At 31.9% G+C, this 17,391-nt stretch overlaps 1 protein-coding gene across 1 annotated transcript; it reads left to right on the forward strand.

Moving 5' to 3' along the window:
* The first annotated feature begins 11,869 nt into the window (after positions 1-11,869).
* LOC107935810 (mannose-6-phosphate isomerase 2) lies at positions 11,870-16,389 on the forward strand. Its single transcript, XM_016868432.2, has 5 exons — positions 11,870-12,568; positions 13,140-13,307; positions 14,040-14,252; positions 14,937-15,203; positions 15,842-16,389. The coding sequence occupies exons 1-5, from the start codon at positions 12,257-12,259 to the stop codon at positions 16,157-16,159; spliced, it is 1,278 nt and encodes a 425-aa protein (XP_016723921.2). The 5' UTR covers positions 11,870-12,256; the 3' UTR covers positions 16,160-16,389.
* The last annotated feature ends 1,002 nt before the right edge of the window (positions 16,390-17,391 follow it).

Here is a 17,391-nt window from a genome sequence, read left to right on the forward strand (position 1 = left end):
GATTAAGGCAAATAAAGAGGAAGAGATGAGACCAATTCAAATGAGTGTCTACAGGCTCCAGCTCATTGTTGTAACATTGAGAAGGAAGAAAAGGACGATAACCCTTGGTATCAGGATATATTATGATATGTGAGAGATCATAAATACCCTAAACAGGCCAATGAAAATGACAAACGAACTTTGAGAAGGTTAGCTTGCGACTATGTCTTGGACGGGGGATATCCTGTACAGGAGAAGGAAAGACCAAGTACTTTTGAGATGCGTCGATGCTGTGGAAGCTAAGCTAATTTTAGAAGAAGTTCATGAAGGTGTATGTGGGACGCATGCAAATGGGTTCACGATGGCAAGGCAAATCATGAGGTTTGGTTATTATTGGGCCACTATGGAAGGGGACTGTATCAACTATACGAAGAAATGCCATAAGTGTCAGATTTATGGGGACAAAATTCATATACCACCTTCTCCTTTGCATGTTATGACTTCTCCATGGCCTTTCTCCATGTGGGGCATGGATCTCATTGGACCAATATCACCAAAAGCTTCGAATGGACATCGGTTTATCTTCGTGGTAATTGACTACTTTACAAAATGGGTAGAGGCTGCTTCTTATGCGAATGTTATTAAGTCAGCTGTGAGTCGATTCTTGAAGAAGGAGATCATTTATCGGTATGGAATGCCTGAGAAGATCATATCCGACAATGCATTGAACTTGAACAACAAAACGATAGTAGAGGTTTGCAATCAGTTCAAGACCAAGCATCACAATTCTTCTCCCTATCGGCCAAAAATGAATGGGGCAGTGGAGGCCGCCAACAAGAACATTAAGAAAATAATGGGAAAGATGACTGAGATCTATAGAAATTGGCATGAGAAGTTACCGTTTGCACTCCTGGCCTATCGAACATCTGTCAGAACCTCTACTGGGCAACCCCATTCTCGTTAGTTTATGGGATGGAAGCAGTGTTACCTATTGAAGTAGAAATACCTTCTCTTCGAATTTTGACGGAGATAAGGTTAGATGAAGCTAAATGGGTTCAATCCCGATATGATCAGTTGAACTTGATTGAGGAAAAGAGGCTAAGAGCCATTCGACATGGTCAGATGTATCAGAAGCGAATGATGCAAGCTTATGACAAGAAAGTTTGACCAAGAGAGTTCCACGAGGGAGACCTTGTACTGAAAAAGATCCTTCCTATTCAAAAGAACTTTAGGGGGAAATGGATGCCGAATTGGGAGAGGCCGTATGTCGTGAAGAAAGCTTTCTCTGGCGGTGCATTGATCTTAATAGAAATGGATGGGAAAAGTTTACCCAACCCAGTGAACTCAGACTCAGTTAAAAAATACTTTGTCTAAAGGAGAAGAGAATCCAAGGTGAAAACCCACAAAAGGCGCTTTGAGGTTTCGAAAATTAAAAAAAAAATGGAGAGGCCAAGGTGAAAACCCGCAAAGGGTGCCTTGTGACCAAAGGGGTTTTGAGTTGAAAACCCGAAAGGACGACTCAAATTTTGAAGCATCCGGTAATCTTGCTCAACAAAGAACGAAGAACGTTGCATACTGGGGCATCGACAGAGTACTTTGAATCTTCTAAACACATGCCTTCATGAAGTTGATGTATAAGCGCTCAAGCGGTGATATCTAGAGCATCTAATTTTGGCATGTTTGCAATCTTTAGATTTTTTTCTCTTCTCAAAGATAGGCTTTCAGATTAATTTCCTTTGTATCTTTTTCGATAATTCATTCAAATCCAATTATTCTTAGAGTTTATTCATCTTCCATTGTTCTTTAAGTATGTTGCATTGAAATAATGATAGATGAACTAAATATGTTCACAAACAAAGTTTTACGCATAACTCTGGAATTTCTAGATAATACAAGAAACTAAAACAGGACAATTGTTCGAGAAATTCACGTAAGTAAGGAATGAAGGAACTCGAGGAATTTCTTTCTTCCAGTTCAAAAGGAAAATGGACAAAACCAACGATTCAATTCCAAGGAAAGATTATCTTACAGACATCCTCAGTGGATCGTAGCATTGGAGGAGGGAGTACAGGCCTACAGGCTGAGCAAGAATAATACTTTGAGAAAACAAAAGACAAATGAAGGAATGAGTGGTGACGTCTAGGATAGGAGTCATGTTCACAACATTTTGCATCGTAACATGTTTAATTAAGAACATTCGACTCACTTCGATCATAGCATCCTAATTATCAGGCATAATCATTCTACAGGTTATCAAAGACGACGCGCCTTAATCCCCTAAGCAGTAGGGTAATAGGTCGCAGCATAGTAGATCTGGCTGAAGCAAGATCCAAGATGGTTTGGCATCTTTGTGCTTACAAGGAGCAAATCGAAGACATATCTGATTTGGTTTTCGCGTGCTTACGCTGAAGCAAATCTAAAATAATTTGGCATCTCTGTATTGTCAGAGAACAAATTGAAGTTTGGTGTCTTCATATTCGACGAAGGGCAGACACATAGCATATCCAACCTTCAGATGTTTATACTGAAGCAGATCCAAGATGGTTTGGCATCCTTGTACTTACAATGAGCAAATCAAAGACATAGCTGATTTGGTTTTCGCGTGCTTACGCTGAAGCAAATCTAAGATGATTTGGCATATCTGTATTGTCAGAGAACAAATCGAAGTTTGGCGTCTCCATATTCGACGGAGGGCAGACACATAGCAGATCCAGCCTTCAGATGTTTATACTGAAGCAGATCCAATATGGTTTGGTATCCTTGTACTTACAAGGAGCAAATTGAAGACATAGCTGATTTGGCTTTCACGTGATTACGTTGAAGCAAATCTAAGATGATTTGACATCTCTGTATTGTCAGAGAACAAATCAAAGTCTGGCATCTCCACTTCGATGGAGAATAGATACATAGCAGATCCAGCCTTTAGATGTTTATACTGAAGCAGATCCAAGATGGTTTGGTATCCTTGTGCTTACAAGGAGAAAATCGAAGACATTGCTGATTTGGCTTTCACGTGCTTACGTTGAAGCAAATCTAAGGTGATTTGGCATCTCTGTATTGTCAGAGAACAAATCGAAGTTTGGCGTCTCCATATTCGACGGAGAGCAGACACATAGCAGATCTAACTTTGAGACGATTAGACTGAAGTAGATCAAGATGATTTGGCATCCTTGTGCTTACAAGGAGCAAATCGAAGACATAGCAGATTTGGCTTTCACGTGTTTACGCTGAAGCAAATCTAAGCATCTCTATATCATCAAGAAACGAATCAAAGAAGCAGATTTGGCGTCTCTGTGCTCGGCGGAGAGCAGATCGAAGATATTAACATGACAGTCATAAGTTTACAAGAAGATTGAAGACCGTGATTTGATAAAGACCGGTCAAATTTGGTCTTTCTAAATCTTTGCTCGATTCCCGTTACACAGCAATGAGCAAAAAGGGGTAGCTGTAATAGCCCAAATTTGACCGGGCCTTAAAACCAAAACAGAAATACAAAAATAAATAAATGAATGTTTATTTATTTAAACAGTCCATTTACAATACACAGGCCTCAAGACCTCATGAGCCCAAATACAAAAGCCCCATACCCAGTTACAACCCATATCAGATTATATCACTACCCAATAGACCCAAATAGACCTAAGTCACTCGGGCCCAAAAGGCCCAATGACTTAAAGTACCAGCAGGAAACCCTAGGAACCCCAGCGCCGTAAGAGCCGTTCCAGAAGCTTCGTCACGTCAGAGCCGTTCCAGCTCCCAAAGCAAGGGCCATCAATAGCCCTGTCCCCTCACGTCACCCCAGCTGGACCTCATCAATGCCGGTCAGATTGACGGTCACGAGATCCTTCGAGCACTCCAAACGTCATCACTGTTAACCTCACATCAGTGCACCGCGATCTCAGGCCTCACCGATGACCTTTGTGCCTCTATCAGTGCCGAAATCTTCGCAGCAGAGGCTGTTTAGTGGTCACCAGACAAGATTTGCATCTACAGCGTAATCTTAGCCGAATTTTTTGGTACCTGTAAGACAAAGAAACCAACAAACACAGGAAAGAAAATGGAACAGAATAGGAAACTAAATAGACAAATAGGGCAAGAAGCAGCAGTAGATAAACTGAAACAAATAAGGAAAGAAATCTTTGATTTCTTTCCTAAAACATGCATAGTCTAAAGGCTATAAAAGCCTTTCTTTAGATTTGTAAACAGTTACGGAGATTCAATAAAAAAGCAGAACACAAATTTTTACACTAAGAATCAACAGTCAAACGAAAGAATATTGAGGTGATTATTTTTTCTTTTCTCTTTTTAAAATACGTACTTATATTGTAGAGAAATAAAAAAGGGAAAGGACATACCTTTTATTTGTGTCAGAAAGTGAGTTTCTTTAAACCTCTGACCACCGTATGGGGAGGAGTCGGCGACGGCGCGTGGGCGCTTGGGCGCGTGAGGCCGACGACCGGGGCTCGGATCGATGGAGACCGGAGCCTAGATCTCTCTCTCCCCTCTCATTTCAGAGAGAATTTTAGATTTTTTTTAAAAACTCGGGTTGCAAATGAATTTAAAACTTAAAGATTGGCTTATATAGCCTTAACAGAACGATGCTGTTTTAGCTTAGTCTGATAAGCTTAAAACGACGATGTTTTAAGGCCCCAGGATCCGCGCGTTGACTCGATTACCCAGGGAGGATCCTCGTGTTTTTGAGGATTGGGTTAATTACTCAATCGGTCCTTCCACCCTTTTTGCGTCTATAATTATGTTTTATTTTATTTATGATTTGGCCCTAATATTCTGTTTCCGTTTTAATTTAGTCCCTGCAATAGCTATTTTAAGTCCAGAATTAAAACGCTTCCGTTTTGGGAATAGGGCGTTTTGCCCAATGAGTCCCTTTCGTTTTACGCGTGTTTTAATTAGGACCTTAATTCAACTTTATTTTTTTAAAATTCGCCCCTGTAATTTTATTGAACTTCAAATCTAACCCTATATATTTATTTATATATATATAATTTTTTATATTGTTATTTGTTTTATTTTTTAACCCTATTTTTATATTTATATTATATATTTATTCTATTATGTATTATTTATATTATTATATTATTATTTTTCACTAATTATTATTATTTTACATTATTATTTATATATTATTGTTATATTTTTACTTGTATTATATATTTATTAATTATTTATATGTATTATATATTATATTCACATATATACTTTCATATTATATATTATAATTATTTTATATTATTATGTCATTTTTTATACTATTATATTTTTTATCTATATATTATTATCATTTAAATTTTAGCTTGTATTATATACTTATTTTTATTTATATGTTAATAATTACTTTGCTTATAATCTATTATTACACATTTTGAAGATGTTATAATATTATAACCTGTATAATACGTATATTTCATCATTAATTACTTATTTCATATTATTCTAAACTTGTATTTATATATATTATATAATTATTTTATTATAAATATGAATTCTTTTACATACTTGATATTTTATACATTATTTTTCTAAACCAATATATTTTATATTTTTATATAATTATTATTCTTATAAATATACTTTTTATTATATATTATATTTTAAATCTATTATTAAATATCACTTTTTTATATGCTCATTCTATTTATCAATTGTTTATATCACGCATATATTTTTAAAACTTATATTTTTATTATGCAATATTTGCTTTTATTTTAGAATTAATGTATTATTGCTATGTTATGTATTTTATATGTTATGTAATATCTTAGACTTTTATAATTTATTTTCAAATGCATATTTTTCATATATATATGTGTTAAAATTGTATATCATGCATCATTTATATGTTTAAATATATGTTGAATTACATGTTTATGGTTTTTACCTATTCTTCTTAAATATATATTGCGTTGTATGTATATTTTTCTTATTTAAAATTTGTCATGTTTTATTTCTTATATACGTTGGAAGAGTGTATGATATTTATGCTGATGTGCTTTTATTTACCTATTATTATGACATGTTATCTCGTATGTTATATTAATATGCTCCTTTATGCACCGGTTTTAAAAAACGAGACTTCAAAATTTTCAAAAATAAAAAGGCAATGCTTGGTGTTTGGAAGCTTCGAGAAAAGTAGTGCCCTAACTTATTGGGTTGCAATTTTTCTCGTTGAGTTCGAATAGTTAAGTACCCTTCTAGGTTTTTAAAATTTTCAAAATATGAGCAACTGTCTTAGAATTTCAAAGCGTTGTGTCCTAACTTACTGGATGCGGCGTTTTGTCTTTTCGAGATAGGGATTTCCAAAGAGGCTAACTTAATGCCAATAATTTTATACAAGTGAACCCCAATTTTCAAAATCAAAATATTTTAAAGAGGATTGCATCTTAAAATTTTTAAATTTCTGACCTGAAAGACATTTGATAATTAATTAGGTACCAATTTTTGGGCGTTACGAGGGTGCTAATCCTTCCTCGTATGTAGCCGACTCCCGAACCCGTTCTTTCTATTTCGTAGACCAAAACTAATGATTTTAAAACAAAATGTTTTAAAGGTGATCCAATCACACCTAAAAAGATTGGTGGCGACTCCTGTTTTCGTTTCTTAAAGTCGATTCCCATTTTCAAAAACCCGGTTTAAAGATGGTCTCGACAATTATAAAAAAAAATTGTGTTATATATATTTGTAATTGCCAGCCCAAATATCCTAAAAAGATTCGAGTCTTTGACCCTTAACTTAAATAGACCCAACTCGAAAGAGGCATACTCGTCAAGACAACCCGCAAGAAGAGTCCACAAGCACACTTTGCAAGATGGGGTTGCGAACGGTGTTCGTAAGAAGGATTGCGAAGCCTACAAGTAATCTAGACTTGTGACCAACGAGTGCGGAGCTCACTGAAGATGTCAGTTCCAAGATCAGAAAGGACCGCGTGCTATGCAGGCACGCGTCTAACAAGTTAGGGGGTGCGCAAAGAATATCAAGCCATATTCCTCTCAAAGGAACATGAGAAAAAACAAGTTGGCAAGAAAAAAAATTATTAAGATTTCAAGTTAGAAATCTCACTAATCTAAATATATTTAATTGTGTTGTCTAAAGTTGAATGCAAATATGCAAGTATTGTCGGTAAAAAGAATATGTTAACCAAATGTTAAAAAGAAAATAACCTTAAACAAGAAACATGGTAACAGGCCTTCAAAAAAAAACAAGCAAACATGGTGACAGGAAACTCGTAAATTACATGATTAATTATTGTTTTATAAACTAAACATTAATGCTCCTGATTTTTTTTTATTATATTCAGATATGGATCTAAGGGTACCAAAGCAATCGTTCTTTCGGAATTTTCAAGTTATATTTTTAATTCGCCTTTTTGACATCGAATTTATAATATCATTTATGAGAGAGTAAACAATACTGGGGAAAGAAGATAACAAAATATTAACTCGTGTTATCTTAGTGTTAAACAAAAATTCTAAATATTTTTCAAACTAAATTTAAGGGAATAGTCAAAAATTGTTTGAAGTGAGTCGAGATTAAATTATTTTTTTTATGATAATAAAAATATAATTTTATTATTTTAATAATTTATATTTTAATAATTTTTTATTATTTTAGAAAGGAGAAAGCGTAATTCACCGATACTAATATTATTTATTCCAAATATTGATGTAAATTGAGCTTCAAAAGTTTTATCTCTGTAAGTCAATGACGCAAATTTGGCGTAAATGGTTTAGCCCCACCGTCCACTTTCTCCACCCAAAAAACAGAAAAGTAAGGATATTAAATTATTTTTTATCAGTGAATTATATTTACATTTCAATCCTTTAAAATAAAATTTTAAATCCATTTCTAAATATATTAACAAATTTAAATAATTAATTTAATTTTAAAAATCTGAAAAATAAATCTACCTTTTTTCTGTTACATTTTTTTCATCAATAACTATTCATAATATATTAACAAATTTAAATAATTAATTTAATTTTAAAAATCTGAAAAATAAATCTACCTTTTTTCTGTTACATTTTTTTCATCAATAACTATTCATATTTTTATTTATTTATCAGTAATCGTTATGTAAATTTTTTTTATTTTTTAACTTTAATATTTAGATTTAAAAAATAGTAAAAATTACATTTTGTTAATTAAACAACTTAAACTCCCCTTATTTTATTATAATCAAAATTTAGTAATTATTTAATACAGTTAATTTAATAGGCTTTATAAATGAATTGATAATATAAACGTGACATTTATTTATATATTTAATTTTTTATTATATCTTATAAATTTAATAAAAAAAATTAGTTTTAATAGTTGAGGATGTATGATTGGTGATATTAAATTCAGATCATTCATAGCGGTATATAAGTCAACTTGAAAAGAAAAAAGAAATCTTGAAATAACAGAAAAGAAAAAAGCATGGGCGTTCGGAGTGGTGCAGAACGTGGAAATCCCACCCTTCACGTGCGCCTCAATTTTTTCCACTTCAATTTTGGCCCTTTTTTTAAAAGGAAAGTCTAACTGCCACGTAAAATACTCAAAACCTGCCACATGTAATGATTGCAAAATCTGAAATAAAAAATTAATTTTTAGACCACATGAAAATGTGGGCCCCGACTGTCAATTGTAAGAACAATAACCCCTGATCTCCACCGACACGTCGTTCCTTATAACCGCCTGTCTATCTGTGGGTTACTTCTATCAAAATGTCGGTTTTAGGAGAAAGGTAAAATTTAAACATTCAACTTTTAATTTAAAATAATTAAATTGGTTATTTTAAATATTAAAAATATGAAACTGGTATAACAGAATCATTTCTATTATGAGTTAAAAAATTATTTTTTATACATAAGAATAAATCATAAGTTTCTTAAAGAAAAAAAAAACAGTTGAAGATCCTCTTATTTATTTGATTAAATTAATAGATGGGAAGTAAGCCTTAATTAAAGTTTGACTTCAAAATAAAGAAAATCAAAGTGAATTATTTGATATTGTCAACTTCAGTTTTGAAATGGAAGAAGCATTTCAATTTTTTATTCAATCTTTGATTTCTTTAAAATGAAAAGAACAAATTCCGTGTTTACTAGTTTTGTTTGCTTTTACTTTTTAACTTCCCGAGGATGATTTGAGTTATTAATTGGCTTCTCCCGTAACAAATAATGTCATAACGGAAGAGATCAGTTAGCCTGCAACAACAAAGGTTAAATTTTAGTTTATATATTTTTATTTTTAGAATTTTAATTTTAATTTCTGGTATTAATGTTTTTTAAAATTTTTTGATGTGATATCTTAAATTAATAAAAAATTAATTTAAAAATCATATAACCGAAAATGACATTATAATAAATTTAAATACTAAAAAAATAAATGTAGTAGGTTAACAATTTTAAATTAAAAAAAAACTAAATTCTTATATAAAAACTAAAAATACTTATTTTTTAATAAATATAGCATTAAGTGTTAAATAAACTTATTTATGGGTTAGCCACACCGATCCTAAATAAAAAATTAAGCTTGAATTTCGCTTAATTGGTTGGCCATTTTTATTGTTCTTATCAATAATATATTAAAAATAATATTTATATATTTATAATTAAATTTAGATTAATTTATTATTTAAATAAAATTTGAACCAAATTAAAATTAAAAAAATTTGCTCAAGCTCGATCTTGGCCTCGCAGGCCATTTGGCTAATGCACAAGTTTCATATAAAAGATTTATATTTATATGTATAAATCTATATCCAAATAGTGTTACTATAGTATCTAATTAACTACTAAATTAAACCAAATGAAACTTGAGGTGAAATGATAAAGTTGAAGGTCGAAAAATCATGATATTTGAAGTTCAAATTCCATTATGAATGGATTTTTATTGATTAAATATTAAAAAATTAACTTTTTTTTATTTATTTATCAACTAAATTAATATACAATTGATTCATAATATTGGTTAAAATAGATATGAAAAATAATAAAAATAAACCCTTTAAACTATTATTTAAAATATCATAAAATTATCCCTTTTATAACAATTTTTTTAAAATACTCAGTTTTTTCACTTAAAAGTGCTAGTAATTTTTTTCCAAAAATCAAAATATTTATTGTAAACGTATAGTGGTGTATCCAATTCTAATTAAATTCAAATTTATGTTATTTCATTAATTGAATTAATATCTCTTAATTATTATTATTAATTGAATTGATATCATATTATTAAGGGGAGGTTGACTCTTTCAAGAGAAGTCTTTGAAAATTATCTACTTATAATATGGGAAGCAATAAATAATGTATTTTATTGACCAATTAAGATATTTACAAAGCTTCTTTAATGTCTCTATTTAGAGACATAAGAAGTATAAATGAAGTAGAGATCTACCCCAAATGACTATTAGAATTTAAAGTACTTCAAAATTTATCTTAATTTTGATGGACACCCACTTAATAAGATTTTCATAACAGATTTAATATTTTTAAAAGAGTTTTTTAACATAAGAGAAATATATTTATTTAAAAAACACAAGATACATTAAAATTTAATTAAATCCCAAATTACTTCATTTCATTAATATCTCTTAATTAATATCATTAATTAAATTGAATTTTAAGTAACATCAAATTTAGTTAAGTTAATTTAGAGCACTACAAATAACATTTTTAACCTTTATTTTATAAAATTTAATATAATTAGTGTCACTTACACTAATGACATCAAAACAGCTACTTTGTTATAAATAAATCTAAAAAAACTAGATAAATAATGTCTTTTTGACTGAATTTTGTATGGCAAATAAAGTGACTCCATTAAAAAAAAAACTAAAATTTAGCACACTTATTAGTGTCACGGATTTAAAATTTTTTTTTCCACGCGATTCATGTAACCTTAGTCAATTCCTTCACTAAAAAACACCTAAGTTAACTTAACTCGCAATAATTGAGAATTTAACAGAATTTTTCTAAGGCATCCACGAAAAACAATTGAAGAATAAAATAAGAACAAACTCTAAAGATGAACAAAAGTCACAGAAAGATGAGAACACTTGAGGGAAAAGTTTGAGTGAATACTTCCAAAGTTTGAGTGAACACTTGAGAGACCTCTATTTATAGCCGAGTCTCCCCAAAATCAACGATATAGATCAAAATACATCAATGGCAAAGATTAAAAGCTATTTAGATATCAAATCTCTAAGATTACAAAATCGTATATTCTAAAGATTACATTTAATGTCTAGGATCACATATCTTTAAAGATCACCTTCCATATTTGCTAAGCTTTGGGGATGGACTTTCAATCTTTCCAAGCAACGAACCAGTTCGGTTGGGCCAAATGACCTCTTTCGAATATGATGAATCGTACAAGTTCGTCATGGTAGTCATGATTACGGACTCCTATGCACAACCCATGACACTAGTGGATGAAACAAAATTTAAAATCATAAGAGAAGTAATAGCTAATATTTTTAACAATTAAAATTAATTACAAATATTTAAATTTCATAGTGAATACCATTTTCACCCTTTTCATATAAATGGTAGTATAATTTAATTTTACATCATTCATCTAGTATATATATATGAAAAACATCCAATTACTAAAAATTCTATCAAATATTTAGAGCAAAGATTTGCGTTTTAATTATACTTACTGAAATTTTAAATAAAAATTAAAAATTATCTTAGTTCAAACAATAAATAAAATTCCTAATCGAGTTGGGAGATGCAACTTATGAATGATATAGTAGTAAGTAGAATTTAGAAAGACTTAATAAATAGCATAAATAATAAATATATTATTTTTTAATTTTTAATTTTGTGTGGTAGAATATGAATTTTCGAGAATCTCAAATATACTGACTTCTATTTTTGTAATGTGAGCATATAATTGCTATTTTGCCAAACAAAATTTTCTAGAGATTTTAATATGAAAAAGAAAAAGAAAAAAAAAAAAGAGAAAAGGGGCACGGAAATTTCGTGCAGAAGTGGGAAGATAAGATCGTAAGAAACTGCAAAAGGGAAGCAAAGCAGAGTCATAGTTGAAGAGACCCCACAAATACAAATCGTGGTTCTTCCAAGCTTTCTCTATCTGAAATCTTCATTTTCAATTTTTCTTTCACTCTCTTTTCCCAACTTGTTTCCCTCTCTCTTCATACCTTTTCAAACTCTTCAAATACCAGCAAACGATGCCCATTCCCTTCTGCATTATCCTTCTCTTCTAGCCTTCTTTTCCTTCCTTTTTCTTTTCTTGGGGGTGGGGTATTTCAACAATGGCGAAGGCTGCTAATGTTGACAAGGTGAAGCGGTTAAGAGGTTGGGTGCAAAACTACGATTGGGGAAGATGTGGGGCGGAGGCACAGGTGGCAAGGCTATTGGCTTTGAATTCCGGGGCCGAGGTTAAGCCCGATAGGCCTTATGCTGAGTTTTGGATGGGAACACATGACTCGGGGCCAAGTTTTTTGGCTGATGGCTATGGAGAAGGTCAAAATGTGGGTTTAAAAGAGTGGATTCGGAAGAATCCGAATGTGCTTGGTCATAAGGTTTTGGAAAAATGGGGGCCCGATCTTCCTTTTCTCTTCAAGGTTTGTTCTTTTCTTTTACACGATTTATCTGATTCCTTTCTGGTTTTCGTTTTCCTCCCCTTTTGATTATTGGGAAATTGAATTTTGATTTCTGTTTTTGTGGTTTTTTTTTCTATTTTTAATTGGGTTAGTGGGTTTTCTTTTTAAAGGGTTTTTCTTTTGCATTTGAATAGGAATTACTGCAACTTTTGCTTCAATATTAATGGAAGTTGAATTCTCACCATTCATCTTAAATTTCCATTTTTTACAATTATATATTTTTTATTAAGATTGAATATGACTGAAATTTGCTTTGATGTGGTGTCCATTGTTTTTTTTTTCCCTTTCTCGGGGGTATTTACAAGTGTAAAGATTTTTTTTTTTGGCTGTTTTGATCTCAATTTTAATTTAGATCAAAGCTATCAATATAGCAATTGAGAAATTGGAGTGGATCTTGAATAGTTAATGGCAAAGAATTAAGCTTGAGAGTTTAAAGTGGAAATCAACTTAACTTTTAACTACAATATGAACTTTTCTTTTTTCTTCTGTGAATCGTCTAATTTGATTCTGTGGTTCATTTGCTGTAAAATAGGTACTTTCAGTGGCAAAAGCCCTTTCAATACAGGCTCATCCGGATAAAGAATTGGCCAAAGAATTGCTTAAGTTGAAGCCAAATCTCTATAAGGATGGGAATCACAAACCTGAGATGGCTTTGGCAATTACAGAGTTCAGGGCCCTTTGTGGATTCATTACTCTCGAGGTAATACATGAATCATGCTTGGTTTTTGGTGGAACTTTCCTTTTGCTGGTTGTTCTTTTTGAGTGAATAAATCTTGCATTTATGTTTGATAAAATTCTGGTAATCACGTTTTGCACTTAAATTTGTAATTATGCTGTCAAGATGTGGTTTTGCTGAATAAAGATTCGGGAAATGATATGCATGACAAAACTTTGAGGCTGAATCACATCTGAGTTAGAGGCAGAAGATAATCTATCTTGACTTTCCTAGAATTCACTGCCACTGTTTCTGGTCAGTCTTGTTTTGGTCTAAATAGGAGGGTAAAATTTAATATCACTGTGCCAGAACCTTTTTCATGTCTGTTGATATTAGAGGGGTTATTGATATTTTTAAACTTTTTTTGGTATATATTGTAATGCTCCAGGGCAGGTAAGATCGCATTCTGAGAAGTTTAATACCTAGTCTAGCATTTTCATGGAGCTTCTGCATGTTGGGAATATAATTCTTTAATGTCAAAGAAGATGAATGTTCAAGTGTTAAGCCCTTTTTTTTTCTACTGCTTATTTTTGATATTCCCAAATCATGTCTGCAATATCTTAAGGACTGCAGGGTTGTCTTTATGTCGTTTTTCCTAAACATGCATGTTTTTTTGGTTTCAGGTAAAGGACGCTTCTTGTTTGTGTACTTAACATTTTCTGGTGATACTGGCTACATTAGTCGTATATTTGAAGCAAGCATCTATCTTCTTTGCAGGAGCTGAAGGGTGTTCTTGTAGATATTCCAGAGATTGTAGAATTGGTTGGCAATGCATCGGCAAAGCAAGTCCTTGATATTAGCAAGCAAGATGGGGCAGAGAAAGTAAAATATGCTCTGCGGTTGGTTTTTACTCAACTCATGTCAGCTAGCAAGGAGATGGCAACCAAATCAATAGCAAAAGTGAAAAGTCGGCTGCACGTAGAAAGTCAGGTTTATAGAATTTTTTTCTTTACTGTGTAGAGGCATTAAATGGAGAAAGGGTCGAGGGTCATCACCTTGTTATGTTCCTTAGAAACATGACTATACAGGAAAACTGATGTGGTCCTTCCCTGTAGAGTTCATAAAATGGCTGCTCTGAAGATACGGAAATATGCTATGTATTAGTCTGGTTAGATTCTGTCAGCATATGAAAAAATGGCTCCTACCCAAGTTTTTATTTATTTAGAGCAAAACCTTTAATCTTATGCTGACAGTAACATACCAATTTTCCTTCTAGGCATAAAATGTAACTTCAATACCTCACTGCATTGACATGAAAAAGTTCATCTAATTATGTTGTCATGTGGCAAATATCTATTCTGATTCTTCAGGCAGCTATTTTATGGGCCTAAATGTAGTTCATTTTGCATATTCCGCTATAAATTTGGCTTCTAAGGGTGCATCATAGACGTTGGTTTTCTCTTTTCCACTGTTAGCCTGGATTTCAGATTTTTCTAGTGAAAAACTTGTTTACTATTATAGTACTAATATATTTAATATATCATGTTCTCTTTTCTTTCCAGCTTGTAAAGCTGTTAAATAGTAGCTGTTTTTTATAGTTTTTCCTCCATTCTTTCTATTCTAGCTTTATTATTGACCTTTACCCTTCATTTCCTTTTTGTTTTTTGGCATCAGTTGAGGTGTCTAACTGAGAAGGAACAGTTGGTGTTACACTTGGAAAAGCAATACCCGGGTGACATAGGTGTTATATCGGCCTTCTTTTTCAATTATGTGAAACTTAATCCAGGTGAAGCATTGTATCTTGGGGCAAATGAGCCCCATGCATACTTGAGTGGAGAGTGCATTGAATGCATGGCAACGTCAGACAATGTTGTCCGGGCGGGTCTTACTCCCAAGCACCGTGATATCATAACTCTTTGCTCCATGCTAACATATAAGCAGGTACAATTATTTGATCAAGGGTTTGATAATTTTCTATTTGAGAGTAAAAATAATTTGTTAAGAGTGATACCACATATAGGCTTTTCTTTTTCTGTTTTAGCTGAACTTTTGCTCTATGAACTTTAATTACACGATGACACAGGCTACTGCTTTATTTATTTGTCAAGCACTAATACTTTATTTCTATGTGACTTGATTTGGTATATTTCTTTGTCTTTTCCCAACGGGGCAGTTTCCTTGATAACATAAGGCGAAATATTATGCACATTTTTGCTTGGATATAGAGAAAGGAATCTCATTATTGACAAAAGGTTACCCCGAGGCTTGTTCTCGCGTATTTATTTACTTTTATTAATAAAAAAATGCTTTGGTCTCTCGCATCACCTATTTTTCTTCACATTCAGCTTCATATACGAGATTAAATTTCCCCAGAAATCAACTTTGAATGCTTCTGTCTGGGACACTTATAAGATGAAAATTTCTTTGAGCTGTAGAATTGTGACTTCAGCAGAGGTTGCTATTTGTGGTTGACACTGAACCTCGGCTTACCTACTTCATGACAATTTAGTTTTGGTCTTCTTGACTTCATATCGAAGTTCTGCAACTTCAAATTTTGATTCTTGTTGGTTCCATTCCAGGGCTATCCCGACATCCTGAAAGGATTTCCATTGAGTCCATACATCACAAGGTATCTCCCACCTTTCGAGGAGTTTGAGGTTGATTGTTGCATTCTTCCAAAAGGGGCATCAACGGTCTTTCCAGCCATTCCAGGCCCTTCTATTTTCCTTGTATTTCTCGGGAAGGGAACATTTCGCATTGGATCACGGGAGGACATAGTGACTGAAGGAGATGTGCTCTTCGCACCATCCAACACGGAGATTACCATTACTACATCGTCTGAACTGCAGCTATACAGGGCAGGGGTCAACAGCAGGTTCTTTCATAATGCCTTGTGAGTTTAAAATCGAACCTCAGCCATCGTCAGCCATAGGGAGTAAATAGTTTATTAATTAATTATTTTTGCATGTATTTATGCTATATATATATTTCTTTTTTCCTACCATTTATAGTTCTCCATTCCTGCATTATAATGTAATTCAGGACTTGCATATAATGTAATACAGTATAATTTAATACCATTCATGTTTATCAGAATATATAAATAAATTGAATTCATTTCCTATTACAAGCTGCTTTCTCAATTTATCTGTACATGAAATTTGATTCCTCCTGAAATCATGTATTCAAATCTTATGCGTTGCAATTTTCTTGGCTAAACTAATAAAAAGGACCCTGAACTTTAGTACTTTGAAAATTTTTTATGTACTTGAATAAGGCCTTGACAGTTTCACTTGTATTCAGATAACATCTTAACCTTTAACTAAGGCTCCCTTTGTATTACCCCTAGTTGGATGGAAACTCGAGCTATTGTGAGCGCTCTCTATAATAGTCTCATTTGCCTATCAAGATTTTGCATGTGATAGAGAGGTGGTTATTGTACATCTATGTAAGCTATAACAATATGCTGTTATAGAGAGATAATTGTTATAAACTTACTATAGAATTCATATTATAAATTTTCATCAAAAGAAGAATGTAAAAATTATGTTAAAAAAAAGAAAGAAAGTGAGAATAAAATTAACAAAACTGAAAGACGTATAATAGGTGCATGTATTATTGTTTTAGCGCATCTTTTATTTTACATTCTTTCATATGACTAATTATTAAAATTATAAATTTAACAAGTTCAATTAATCAATATGAGTTATCAACTTAAATTATTTAATTTATCATGAGTTATTAAATTCAAGTAACCAATTTATAAGTTATATGATGGTCTAAATTTATAGTAGAATATTTAATTATGGGACTCAATAGTTTATTGGATAAAAATAATTATTTCTATATGCAATATATAAACATAAAATGATGATACTTCAATAATTGTGTTAATAATCTTTGAAAATTGGATTAAATCAAAGTTCATGTATAAAATTGCACATTATACCGAAGTTAATGTATAGTTTTGAGATTTATCCCATATTTTTTCACGTGAAATTTAAACATTTTGTTGAAATAATCTTTCAATTAAGATAATTCTTTTGTAATAAATTATAATTGATATGCTTGCTTATATGAAATACCTATAATTTTACTTAATATTTTAGACAATATGCTGTTATAGAGA

This window comes from Gossypium hirsutum, chromosome A12 (assembly GCF_007990345.1).
Source record: "Gossypium hirsutum isolate 1008001.06 chromosome A12, Gossypium_hirsutum_v2.1, whole genome shotgun sequence".
NCBI classification, from domain to species: domain Eukaryota; kingdom Viridiplantae; phylum Streptophyta; class Magnoliopsida; order Malvales; family Malvaceae; genus Gossypium; species Gossypium hirsutum.